At 39.4% G+C, this 13,227-nt stretch overlaps 1 protein-coding gene across 2 annotated transcripts in view; it reads right to left on the reverse strand.

The window, feature by feature from the left end:
- The window catches only part of LOC115304956 (serine protease 58-like), a 41,999-nt gene that overhangs the window by 18,257 nt on the left and 10,515 nt on the right, over window positions 1-13,227 (reverse strand). Inside the window, exons 2-5 of one of the 2 annotated variants that reach the window (XM_029955306.1) lie at window positions 10,575-10,716; window positions 8,181-8,428; window positions 7,242-7,378; window positions 6,569-6,859 (exon numbers count right to left, since the gene is read on the reverse strand). In XM_029955306.1, the coding sequence (XP_029811166.1) occupies window positions 6,710-6,859; window positions 7,242-7,378; window positions 8,181-8,428; window positions 10,575-10,716 (677 nt within the window). In that variant the 3' untranslated portion in view covers window positions 6,569-6,709. Of the gene's footprint in view, window positions 1-6,568; window positions 6,860-7,241; window positions 7,379-8,180; window positions 8,429-10,574; window positions 10,717-13,227 lie in introns of those variants that run through there. The other variant, XM_029955312.1, reaches the window with a different exon arrangement.

The following is a 13,227-nucleotide window of genomic DNA, read 5'->3' on the forward strand; positions in this document are numbered from 1 at the left end:
TTTGGTTTTCCCCTTTCTCTAATATTCATTTGACTCTGTTACCTGGCAACCAACCTGGGTCAGTTCCCCGCCCCAAATCCCATATAAGAGTGAATTATTTTCTTAATAAAAAAGAAAAGGCTTGATCAGAAATCGCTTGTCTGTCTTCACTCTCTGTGCGCCCTTTCCTGCCCTTTCTCTCCCTCCCTCAGGATCAAGAACCCGCGAGGATTTTCCGCCCTGCTGGCCAGGGCGGGACACGACAATTGGCAGGAATTTTTTTAAATGACCCTATGTGTAGGCTGTCTACAGGAAACTCACTTTACTTATTATTTTTTTTATTCTCAAGTTAGTTGACATATAGTGTAGTCTTGGCCTCAGAGTAGAAACCCAGTGATTCATCTCTTACATATGATACCCAGAGATGATCCCAAAAAGTGCCCTCCTTGATGCCCGTAACCCATTTAACTCATCCCCTCACCCACCCCTCCGCTCAAACCTCAGTTTGTTCTCTGCATTTAAGAATATCTTATGGTTTGCTTTCCTCTTTTGTTTTTATATTGTTTTTCCTTCCCTTCCCCTATGTTCATCTGTTAAGTTTCTCAAATTCTACATATGAATGAAATCGTAGTGTCTTTCTTTCTTTGACTTGTTTCACTTAGCATAATACCCTCCAATACCATCCATGTTGTTGCAAATGGCAAGATTTCATTCCTTTTCCTCACCAAGTAGCATTCCATTGTGTGTGTGTGTGTGTGTGTGTGTGTGTATACCACATCTTCTTTAAAAAAAAAAAAAGTTTATTTTTGAGACAGAGATAGAGTGTGAGCAGGGGAGGGGCAGAGAGAGAGAGAGAGAGAGAGAGAGAGAGAGAGAGAATCCAAAGTAGGCTCCAGGCTCTGAGCTGTCCAGCACACAGCCTGACGTAGGACTCGAACACACAAACCATGAGATCATGGTCTGAGCTGAAGTCAGATGCTTAACTGACTAAGCCACCCAGGTGCCCCTGATATCTTCTTAATCCACTCATCAGTTGATAGACACTTGGGCTCCTTCCATAATTTGGCTATTGTTATAAACATTGAGATGCCATGTGTGTCTTCAAATCAGCATGTTTGTATCCTTTAGATAAATTCCTTTTAGTGCAATTCCTGGAGCATAGGGTAGTTTTAGTTTTAATTTTTTGAGGAACCCCCATGTTGTTTCCCAGAGTGGCTGCACCAGTTTGCATTCCCATGACCAGTGCAATAGGGATCACCTTTCTCCACGTCCTCGCCAATATCTGTTGTTTTCTGAGTTGTTAATTTTAACCATTCCGACAGGTATGAGGTGGTATCTCATTGTGGCTTTCATTTCCCTGATAATGAGTGATGTTGAGCATCTTTTCATGTATCTGTTAGCTAATCTGGATATCTTCTTTGGAAGAGTGTCTATTCATGTCTTCTGCCCATTTCTATTTTGGAGTGTTGTGTTTAATTAAGTTCTTTGTAGATTTTGGATACTAGCCCTTTATAAGATAAGTCATTTGCAAGTATCTTCTCCCATTTTGTTATTTGGTTTTTAGCTTCATTGTTTCCTTTGCTGTACAGAAGCTCTTATCTTTTTTTAAATTAATGTTTATTTTTGAGAGACAGACAGACAGCTCTGTATGAGTAGTGAGGGAGGGGCAGAGAGAGAGAGCGAGAGAGGGTGAGAGAGAGAGTGAGAGAGAGTGAGAGAGAGAGAGAGCAACAGACAGACAGACAGAATTTGAAGCAGGCTCCAGGCTCTTAGCTGTCAGCACAGAGCCCGATGCATGGCTCAAGCTCACAACCCATGAGATCATGACCTGAGCTGAAGTGGGATGCTTAACCAACTGAGCTACCCAGAAGCTTTTTATCTTGATGAGGTCCCAATAGCTGATTTTTGCTTTTGTTTCCCTTGCCTCTGGAAACATGTCAAGTGAGAAGTTGCTGCAGCCAAGGTCAAAAAGTTGTTGTCTGTTTTCTCCTCTTGAATTTTGATGGTTACCTGTCTCACATTTAGGTATTTCATCCATTTTGAATTTATTTTTGTATATGGTGTAAGAGAGAGTGGTCTAGTTTCATTCTTCTGCATGTTGCTATCCAGTTCTTCCAGCACCATTTGCTAAAGAGACTGTCTTTTTTCCATTGGATACTCTTTCCTGCTTTGTTGAAGATTACTTGGCCATGTATTTGTGGGTCCATTTCTGGGTATTCTATTCCATTGACTTCTGTGTCTGTTTTTGTGCCAATACCATTCTGTCTTGATGGTTACAGCTGTGTAATACAGGTTAAAGTTTGGGATTTAGATGCCTCCAGCTTCAGTTTTCTTTTTCAATAGTACTTTGGCTATTTGGGGTCTTTAGTGGTTCCTGACAAATTTTAGGATTGTTTGTCCTAGCACTGTAAAGAACACTGGTGCTATTTTGATAGAAATTTCACTGGATGTGTTGATTGCTATGAGTAGTATTGAAAATTTAACAATATTTGTTATTCCAATGAATGAGCATGGAATGTTTTTCCATTTCTTTGTGTCTTCTTCAATTTCTTTCATAAGCTACATGAAACTCACTTATATCCAAAGACACAAACAGGTTGGGGATGAACAGATAGAAGAAGATACGCCATACAAACACTAACCAAAAGAGGGCCAAAGTAACTATACTAATATCAGAAAAACTAGGCTTTGAGTCAAAAACTGTTACGAGACAAAAGACTTTATACATTAATGAAAAATTCAATTTAGCAAAAAGAAACCAAACAACAATTATAATACTATATGTCCCAAACAACAAAGGCCCACATTATATGAAGCAAATATTAACAGGATTGAAGGAAGAATTTCAATATGTCACTTTCAGTAAAACATCTAAACAGATAACTAATAAGAAAATAGAAAACTTAAACAACAAAATAAACTAACTAGGCCTAACAAACAGAGTCTACTCTACCCAACAAAAGCAGAATGCACATTCTTCTTAAGTGCACATGGAACATTATCTAAGATCAGTCATATGTTGGGCCACAAGCCTCAACAAGGTTACAAAGAATGAACTCATTCAAGTGTATTTTCTGAATATAATGAATAAAACTAAAAATCTGAGAAGTCAAATATTTGTGTCTAATAAAAGTGAGCCAAGGGGTTTCCTGAAAATTAATTAGAATGAAAATATAAAGCACTTAGCACATATTAGTCTAGACTGATGGCAGAGACAAAAGGAACTTGGAAACTGTATCACTGGATATGTTTTTAATTATAGCAACAGAAAGTCCAACTCAAATTGTCTTAAACATTGAAAAGCATTTAGTAGTAGATTATATAACTAAAAATATCCAGAGAAAAGACTTAAATTCTGGAATGGTTTAAACAGGACTTCAGCTACATCTCTAAGCCATTCTCTTATTTCAACCAACTCTGTGAATGCATGTCATCCTTAGGCAGCTTCCCTGATGGCAGCAACTCTGATGTCTTATTCACCTGCCACATTGCCCACAAAGGTCTCAACATAGCTCATTACAATGTTATCTCAACAATGAACATCAGGAAACTTATGTTTATTAAGCCAGATTGCATCATATATCCATCCCTAAGCCAGATACAGGGAGCTCACTGATAGGTGAGCAGACTGTACCCTAGGGGATGACTGTGACCTAACCAAGGAGGGGTGGAGTGGACTGTGGGAGGGCAGTCACAGTGTCTGCTATGGAGATCATCAAGGCTAACTCCTTTGTTTTATACATAAAGGAAATCTAAAAAAACCAAAGCTCATCAATTTTCCAAATTTACATATTTTCCAAACTTACAGATTTTTCCAAATTTGTCAACTCCAGGTTAAGGACTGAACCACAGTCTACTGAAACTGATTATCAATCTTCACCTACTTCCAAAGAAGGACATGAACTGTGGAGGAAAAATTGTGATGCCAGAAGCATTAAACTGTAGGCAAGTATGGTGAGGTTGCAATAATTTACCCAAGGAACCAATAGAATGAAGACCAATAAACAGATTTCTGAATGAACTTCAAGGTCTAAGATTAATAAGTAAATGAGGGGTCAATAGAAGCTAAATATGTACCATAAACACATGAATTCATAAAGGCTCTTTGAAGTAATATATAAGTAAAAATATGTACCCAAGAGATGATCCCTCTCCTCCTGAGCTGAAGATCAGACATGATTGAGTCACAAGGTTGGAGACAAGACAAGACAAGAATCACAAGGTTGGATGGAGAACCAAAGTGCAGAGAAGAGCCATCCACTTGACCAAACAGGGCAAGCATTCCTGTCCCTATTCTCTACTTACTACACTGAAATATGTTGGTTGGTATCAGGGATCCATTTTAATGCAATGTACTTAAGCTACAGAGAAGGTCATGGAACATTAGCCCTAGCCCATGTACAGAGAATAAGGAACCAAAAAGGAAATGAGTAGTAGTTGGTGGGAATGTCAGGAGGGGAAAGTGGATGTTACACATGAAATTCTTGATAGACTAATTTAAAATAGTCTTTGGAACCAATCATACACAGGATTACATCCTGAAATTGACAGGATAATTAGAAAAGTATTTGCACACTCCAAAAATTAGTTGTGACAAACAGCTCAGTCTCAGATAAACAAATGATGATGAGATGTTGATTAGATGACTAGATAGGTAGATAGATAGATGACAGATAGATAGATTGATGGATGGATAGATAGATAGATAGGCAGGCATATAGGTAACTGGAGAGGCAGACAGACTTACCTTTTTCTTTGCAAACTGAGAAGTGAGATGAGATGGAGAGAAGGAAAACTCATACAAGGAAAACTCAAGTCCAGAAGATATAAAGAAGTAAAAATGCCCAATAATGGAAGAATTTATGACTTAATAAGGAAAGGCTTATAATTAAGACATCTGATTCAGCCTAGAACAACTGCAGTAGAATGGAGATAGAAGACCTCTAGGTATGAGGCCAGAATAAAACAAAAGGCAGGAATCAGGGTAGGTTGTTAGGAAGATCATCTCAGTAAAAAGTTCAGTTGCGACTAGTTCAGTTGGCTGATGACAAGCCACAGCCTGGCACGTGACAAAGATGGAAAGGACTGTTAGCAACTTAGAGTAGTAGTAGGAATTAAGTAGACAAAGGGGGGAAACAGGTGGAAACTGTCAAAATTACTAACCTCTGCCAATCCATATCCTATTGCTCTGCATACAAAGTGTTTCCCACGTTATCTCTGATCCCCATAAGAGTCTTTAAAAGAAAAATGCTTTGGTTTTCTGAATCTTTGGAAAAGTAGGTGATTTAATCAACTGGGTGGCAATTTGAATTTTAGGAAACCCCAGTATTTCACAGCATGGGGCAAAACAAAAATGCATTTCACATTTCAGATACAAATTTCATGAATATTCAATATTTTATATGAAAATGGATAGGCTTTAGTTTAAAATCAGTTTAATCTATCATGAACTATAAAATAATATTTAGAGAACACATTTTCAGAATGACAAGTGTTTTTTGAGTGTGCTTGTGGATGGAAGTGTGTGCTCATGAATTCACACATCATATAGAAGGTATATTCAGGGGCATGTATGAAAATTCCCAGGCAAAATCCTCATGAATCTTACCTCTTTGTATCCCTTTAAGAAAGTATGTGTGATTTTAAATAAAAAGCAGTAAACTGGAAGGAAAATGTCCTGGGAAAAAAATCTCATCTAGTTCAAAGTACAGAAATCCTTATTCCAAATATTATGATGACCTTTAGGTGCTCTCAATAAACCTAGGCAAACCTGAATTCTATAGATCTTTTAAGTAACTAATGAAAGCTAACTGCACCACACACACACACACACACACACACACACACACACACACACACACACATACCATACACTCACACACATATCCAGGAGACACTTCACTTGGTCATTAGAAAAATTGCTAATCCTCTGACCACCTCTTCAAATTACTGCTCAGCCATGTAGTTTACACTTTACCCAAATAGACTCTTTGTAGTTATTATCCCTCATTTCTACTTGTTTTTTTGTGTTCTTAAGGTATGGGAGGGAGTATTTTAACAGAAATATCTGACTTGGTAGAACCCCAAAAGCTTCCTGGGTAAGGAAGCTTCTTGAGGCCAACATTTATGTTTTCAGTGTTATAAACACTATAGAGACTAGTCAGGGTGCCTGGGTGGCTCAGTCGGTTGAGTGTCTGACTTCAGCTCAGGTCATAATCTCATGATTTGTGGGTTGGAACCCCACATAGGGCTTTGCATGGACAGCACAGAGCCTGCTTTGGATTCTCTGTCTCCCTCTCTCTATGTCCCTCCCCTCCTCTCTCTCACACATGCCCTCTCTCTCAAAAATAAATAAACATTTAAAAAGAGATCATAGGGGCGCCTGGGTGGCTTAGTCAGTTAAGTGTCTGATTTCAGCTCAAGTCGTGATCTCATGCTCCATGAATTTGAGCCCCACGTCAGGCTCTGTGCTGACAGCCCAGTCTGCAGCCTGCTTCGGATTCTGTGTCTCCCTTGCTCTCTGCCCCTCTCTCTCTCTCTCTCTCAAAAATGAATAAATGTTTTAAAAAACTGAAAAGAGACACTAGAGTCACACCAACACCCAGGAATCATCCATCTCTTTTAAAACACTAATCAAGCCTAGATCCTAGGAAAGACTGGGACTGTGATACATAATGTGGTTGCCGTGGATCAGCTGGGGGTAAGGGTATCAATGGAGCTCTACATCAGCTTATTTTGTAGAGATAATGTTCTTGATCCATGGCACGTAGCTGTGTAGGTCAGTGAAGACAACAATGTGTCCTGTTAGAATACATCCGGTTTCCCAAGACAAAAGTCCTTGTAATTCACCACCACATATGGCTGGTGCAGCTGTGACCACCTGCCAGATAGAGTAGAGGAATCAGAACTTCCTTCCCACCTGAGATTTCCTCAAAACTTGAACGAAGCTGAAAGCCACTCTATTTGCCATGCAAAGGGGTCCAGGATATAAGAATCTGGTTTGAAAGCTTCTTTCCAATGCACTAACTACCCTTACACCTCCCGCTCATCCCTAGACAAATATTTCAAAGAACTATTGGAAGATAGCTTTCCACTACCCTAAAATCTATTTCTCTCATCTCCATCACAGGGTGGAGAAGAGTCATCATTAGCCCCTTATTCTCTGAGCTCCTAGCCTGACTGAAAAAAACCAGACAGACCCTCAATGAAGAAGGAGAGACACAGAGACTGAACTTACGCACAACTGAGCCAGGAAGACTTACCTGGCAGCGATCCTGACTTCCCAGTGTGGGTCCCATACAGAACATGTCTTCAAGGAGTTTTTCACCCAGTATTATTTTGCAGTTTACATTAAAGTTCAATTGAGTTGTGACCCTTTGCAGCTTACTATGTGAATTTCCTAAGCACAAGAAATAATGGAGACTTTCATTCCTATTTGCCTTTTCATAATGCATCCTACCCCTTTCTCCTTCAAGTCTTCTTCTTAGTAAGAATGGACTGCAGAAGAAGTGATTGAATGCACCATGGATCAAATACCTCCTTCTGCTCTGTTTATCATCTCTGACAGATGTCCAGCATCAAGGGGTGGTTGGTGAGAAGATACTCCACACATCAAACAAGATCTGATTCTAAGCTCTGTCATCACCAAGTTCGTGATCGTGGATAATTAATTTCCCAGAGTCTTACTTTTTCTTTTATAAGGTACCAGTCCCAAGGAAAATTATCTACATGATATGTGACAATGACTTTATAATATGTATAGGATGCCGGGTAGAAAATCAGCGGTCAGCAAATAGTAGTCATTATCATTGTAATTGATAACAATACCACTTCTGTTAGGTAAGGGGAAAATGGGATTTTTACCAATTTGCAAATTAAGATTCAAAGAAGTTAAAGAATTTGTTCATAAACCTACAACGACTACTCAAAACTCACATAGATCCCTGAGTTCTGCCCCTGAAAGGTGTGCCAGTGTGATACACACATGTAACACCTTGATTTAGAACTTGATTCTCAAAGCCCTAAAGATCATCTCTTCTACTCCAGGAAACCAATACCATTTGTTTCATTTCTAGCTTTCCACATGTGCTTGGAAATCTGGCACTAGGCTTCTAAGTTCCAATTCCTTCCCCTAATTCCTCAGAGATCTTGAAGATGTGAATATATCTAAGAGCTATCTCTTCTTTTTGATAGTCACTCACCAATAAAGTCATTAGTCTTCAACCAAGTGTGAATCAAGCAATCTTTAACTGCATTCTTGAGAGTAGGCAACTGAAAAATATTGGTGGAGAAGAAAGTGAAAGGTACAGTCAACTTTATCAGCATGAGGTCATTTTTAGGAGAGGTGGCAGTGAAGTTTGGGTGAATAATGATCTTCTCATAAGGTAAAATCTCCCCATGAAAGTCTCGAAGATTTGCAGAACTATCATGAAAGATGACGCAAAGATCTCTGGAAAGTGAAAAAAAAAAAAGGATTGGCACTCACAGGTCACAAGGCTAACCACTCCGCCCCCCACACACACAATTTCCTTCTGTAGTAACCCATTTAATCTTTGCCTCTCATGTTTGTCCATTTGATCTTTTATGTGTAGCTGCTACATGTGGTGGTGCAGGTTGTGCCCTATACAAGCCAGTGGGTTGCCATTCACATAGACTATAAAGGGGATGGTACCTCTAGGAGTTAAGCAGTGCAATGGCTTGGGCTCTACTCTTAGCCTAATTCTCGAGAGAAGCTCCAATGTAAGACCTAGAAACAGCAGAAAGAAGCAAGCAAATGGATAGTCAAGGCTTTTAGGAAAGTAGTAGGCTGTGTTAGGGAGGCTCCTTTGGGAGCTGGGGGGAACAAGAAATGCAAAATTGTACAGAGGAATGAGTAACAGCTTTGAGAGTTTAAATATTTTAAAGCAATGGAGGATCACCTGAATATACTATGCTTTACTCATGTCTATCAAAACTGCTGGATTAACAGGGTTTTCTGGTAGATCTTTGGGAAAACAGTAGTCAAAGATCCCAGTGTTCCATTGAGATTCTGTTGAGATCCACTCGTGCACATGGCTCAACACCCTAAATTCAGAACACGGCACTCTTGTGAGGCCCCTGAGTCAGCCACTCAGGGATTTCTCCAGCCACAACGGTGAGATAGGCACCACACTGGTATTGAGCATCAATCTGTTGTTGTTGTTGTTGAGCTCCCAAATGCTAAGTTTACATTGCCTCCTAACAACAGTACCATTTGTTTCTCAGTCTGTCTTTGTCACCATGTGGAGGGTTATCAGATAAAGTCTGAGACAGAACAGGAGTGGGCCTGATAAATTCATCCTTTACCCAATCCCAAGGACTGACAAGTTTAAAAGATCTCATCAAAGCAGAATCCTTTAGACAAATTTTGCTTTGGCTCACTTTTACAAGACATTATACATTACAAGGCCTTTCCTTAGTTTTGTTGTGTTCCTGAGAACTACCATCCTTGGAGGGAAGGATTCTGCTGCGTGCTCAGATGGGGATGACTGGTCTGTGGCCAAGAGGTTTTTGGTTGTTTTTTTTTTTAATATAACACAATTTGTTTTCTTAACATATGCAATTATTTCCCATCATTTACAATACGGTAGTTACAATGACACTCCAAACAGAAAAGCAAAGTAATAAAGCAAAACCCCAACTTCTATTTCATGTAATTAGACTTATACAGAAATTAGAAGGTTAAGTAACAACTAGTTAATCACCTAATTTCACAGCTATCTGAAGTGGCGATCGTTATACAGCAAAGGTTTTTACAGACTGTTGTAGTTTTCACTGGATCATCTTAGTCTATGTGGTTCTCTGTACCAAATGCATGCTCCCTTTGTGTTTAAATTCATATGCTATCTCTTCAATTGGCATAATTCCCCAAGGACAATATGGAATTACAGTGGCCCCTCAGACGAACTTTTGACAAGAGTAAGGTTGTTCATTTGACAGATAGATTAGAACAAAAAGGAAAGGACCTTTCATGATAAGATTCTTTCTCTCTTGTCTTTCTAAAGGAGAGATCACTTAATGACCCTCATCTCTCCATGTCCATACCTTGGGAATTACTGAGTACTGGTGCTTTAATTATACAACCTGATGGAGGCCCCTGGGTGGTTCAGTCAGTTAAGCGTCCAATTCTTGATTTTGGGTTAGGTCATGATCTCATGGTTTGTGGGTTCAAGCCCCACAACAGGCTCCATGCTGACAGTAAGGAGCCTGCTTGGGATTCTGTCTCCCTTTCTCTCTCCCCCTCCCTTGCTCACTCTTTCTCTCTCTCTCTCTCTCTCTCTCTCTCTCTCTCTCTCTCTCTCTCAAGTAAATAAATATTTTTTAAAAGAATGATTGGCAAGGTTATTTTTACCTATATGTAAGGTACCATATTACACCATATTACTTTTCTTTTAGGGACATGTCAAACATAGGAATGTGGAACATTCCTTAGTCAAGTTTTAACTGAGTAGCTAAACTCCCTTTTACCATGATAGACCTAGAATTTCTTGACCACCAGTGTTGTAGAATTCCCACAAGAAGTGCTGGGTCCCAGCCTTGGAACCTTAGAACAGAGTAGCTGTGTCCCCATCACTTACGGTAAGAAACAGTGTGCGGCTGTCAACACCCACTGAGGGGCAATCAGAGTCCCCACACAGGACTGATAACTTGAATTCAGGTAAAATAAGTAGAGAAGATGATTTAACCCTTCCAAGTCTTCACTAACAAATGAAACACCACCTGGAACACAGAGAAGAGAATCAAGGGATATAAACTGACTAAAGAGAACTTGGGGTGCTTATAGAGATTTCAGGATGCCAGTATCAGTTAATATAAATATCTACCAGTTATTGATTATTGAGCCCCTACTCTATGGTACTCGAGAACCATACTGTACAAACACTGTACTAAACACTTGATGTACTTTTTCAATTTTTTTAATTTTTCACAGGAAAAAAACCCATAGGATGTATAAATTTTATATTATCTCAGAGATTAAGAATTTATTGATAAAAGTGTCTTTTCCACACTGAATACTCTAGTCTTCTTTTCATAGTTCATTAATCATATAATCATGGGTTTATTTCTGAGCTCTCTAGTCTGTTCCAGTGACTTATGTGTTTTTGCGCCAGTACCATACTGTTCTACTATACAGCTCTGTAGTATGACTGAAACCTGGAATTGTGAGGCCTCCAGCTTTGTTTTTCTTTCTCACGATAGATGATATAATGGAATTTTAGGCAGCCAAAAAAAAAAGGAATGAGATAGTGCCATTTGCAATGATATGGATAGACCTAGAGGGTATTACGCTAAGTGAAGTAAGTATTATGCTAAGTGAAATGTCACACTGAGAAAGACAAATATCACATGATATCACTCATATGTGGAATCTAAAAAAAAAAACTCTGATTAATAAACAAACAAGGTGCTCGGAATGCCTGGGTGGCTCAGTAGGTTGGGCATCCGACTTCGGCTCAGGTCATGATCTCACAGTTTATGGGTTCCAGCCCTGCCTCAGGCCCTGTGCTAAAGGCTCAGAGCCTGGAGGCTGCTTTGGATTCTGTGTCTCTTGCTGTCTCTGCCCCTCCCCCACACATGCTCTGTTTCTCTCTGTCTCAATAATAAATAAACATAAAAAAAAATAAAAACAAAACAAAACAAAAAAGAGAAATACACCTATAAAAACAGATAACAATCTGATGGTTACCAGAGGGCAGGGGGATGAGGGAACGGAAAAAATGGGTGCAATCCAGTTATAGAATGAATAAGTTATGGAAATACAGTCCATGATATTCTAGAAGCTAGCATGTGACAGATGGTAGCTACAATTACGGTGAGCATAGTATAGCATAAAACTTGTGGAATCACTGCATCACTGAGCCGTATACCTGATACCAATGTAGTGTTGTATGTCAACTATATTCGTTTTTTTAATTTAAATAAATTAACATTAGCACACCTGAGGTCATACGACTAGTGAATGATGGTTGGTTCAAGGACTCAGCCTTCAGTCCATCTGATTGCAAACCCTCTCCTACAGGACCTCCCTGCCTCTCCTCACCCTGTTTTCTGCTTTCCAGAGTGACTTAGCTCATTTCTAATCTTCCAAAACCTTACGGATTCTTGGCTATCCACAGTCAAGCAGTGCCGCCTTTCCTACAGCTCCCTGACTTTTCCTACTAGTCAACTACAGGGATACTCTGAGGCCAGTCATCATGATTCCTGCGGGGAAAAAATAATTAATTAAAATTAAAACTTTAATTCTGGCATACGAATATAGGGGGAGGTACTTTGTACACTACTTATCCTCTGGAAACAGATACCTCAATTCAAATCCTGGTTGTATCCTTACTAGTAGTATGAACTTGAACAAATTATGTAGCTCTCTATGTTAATTTCCTTACTCATACACTGAGATCATAACTTCTTTCCTAGGTTTTCTGTGAGAGACAAATGTGGTAATATATGTAAATTGTTCGGAAGAATGTTTCATGTATCATGTGTGTTCAGTAAATGTTAAGTTTTACTAATTCAGCTTCAAGTATACTCTTACGTTGAGAAAGTGCAAAACAATGTTCAAAAAGAAACACAGACAAAGCCCTTTTATGATCCCTCAAATGACTAAAGATCAGATATTAACTGATATCTCTTTTCTTTGCATTATTGCTATTTTTTATCTGTGACCGCTCTATTTTTTAAGTAGTTTATTATCAAATTAGTTTCCATACAACACCCAGTGCTCTTCCCCACAAGTGCCCTCTTCTATCACCACCACCTCCACCTCTTTCCCCCGCTTCCCCTTCAGCCCTCAATTGGTTTTCAGTATTCAATAGTCTCTCAAGTTTTGCGTCCCTCTCTCTCCCCAAATCTCTTTCCCTCTTCCCCTCCCCCTGGTCCTCCGTTAGGTTTCTCCTGATAGACCTATGAGTGAAAACATATTGTACCTGTCCTTCTCTGCCTGACTTATTTCATTTAGCATGACACCCTCGAGGTCCATCCACTTTCCTTCAAATGGCCAGATTTCATTCTTTCTCATTGCCATGTAATACTCCATTGTGTATATATATATATACCACATCTTCTTGATCCACTCATCAGGTGATGGACATTTAGGCTCCTTCCATGTTTTGGCTATTGTTGACAGTGCTGCTATGAACATTGGGGTACATGTGCCCCTATGCATCAGCACTTCTGTATCCCTTGGGTAAATCCCCAGCAGTGCTATTGCTGGGTCATAAGGGAGTTCTATCG

This window comes from Suricata suricatta, chromosome 2 (genome assembly GCF_006229205.1).
Source record: "Suricata suricatta isolate VVHF042 chromosome 2, meerkat_22Aug2017_6uvM2_HiC, whole genome shotgun sequence".
NCBI classification, from domain to species: domain Eukaryota; kingdom Metazoa; phylum Chordata; class Mammalia; order Carnivora; family Herpestidae; genus Suricata; species Suricata suricatta.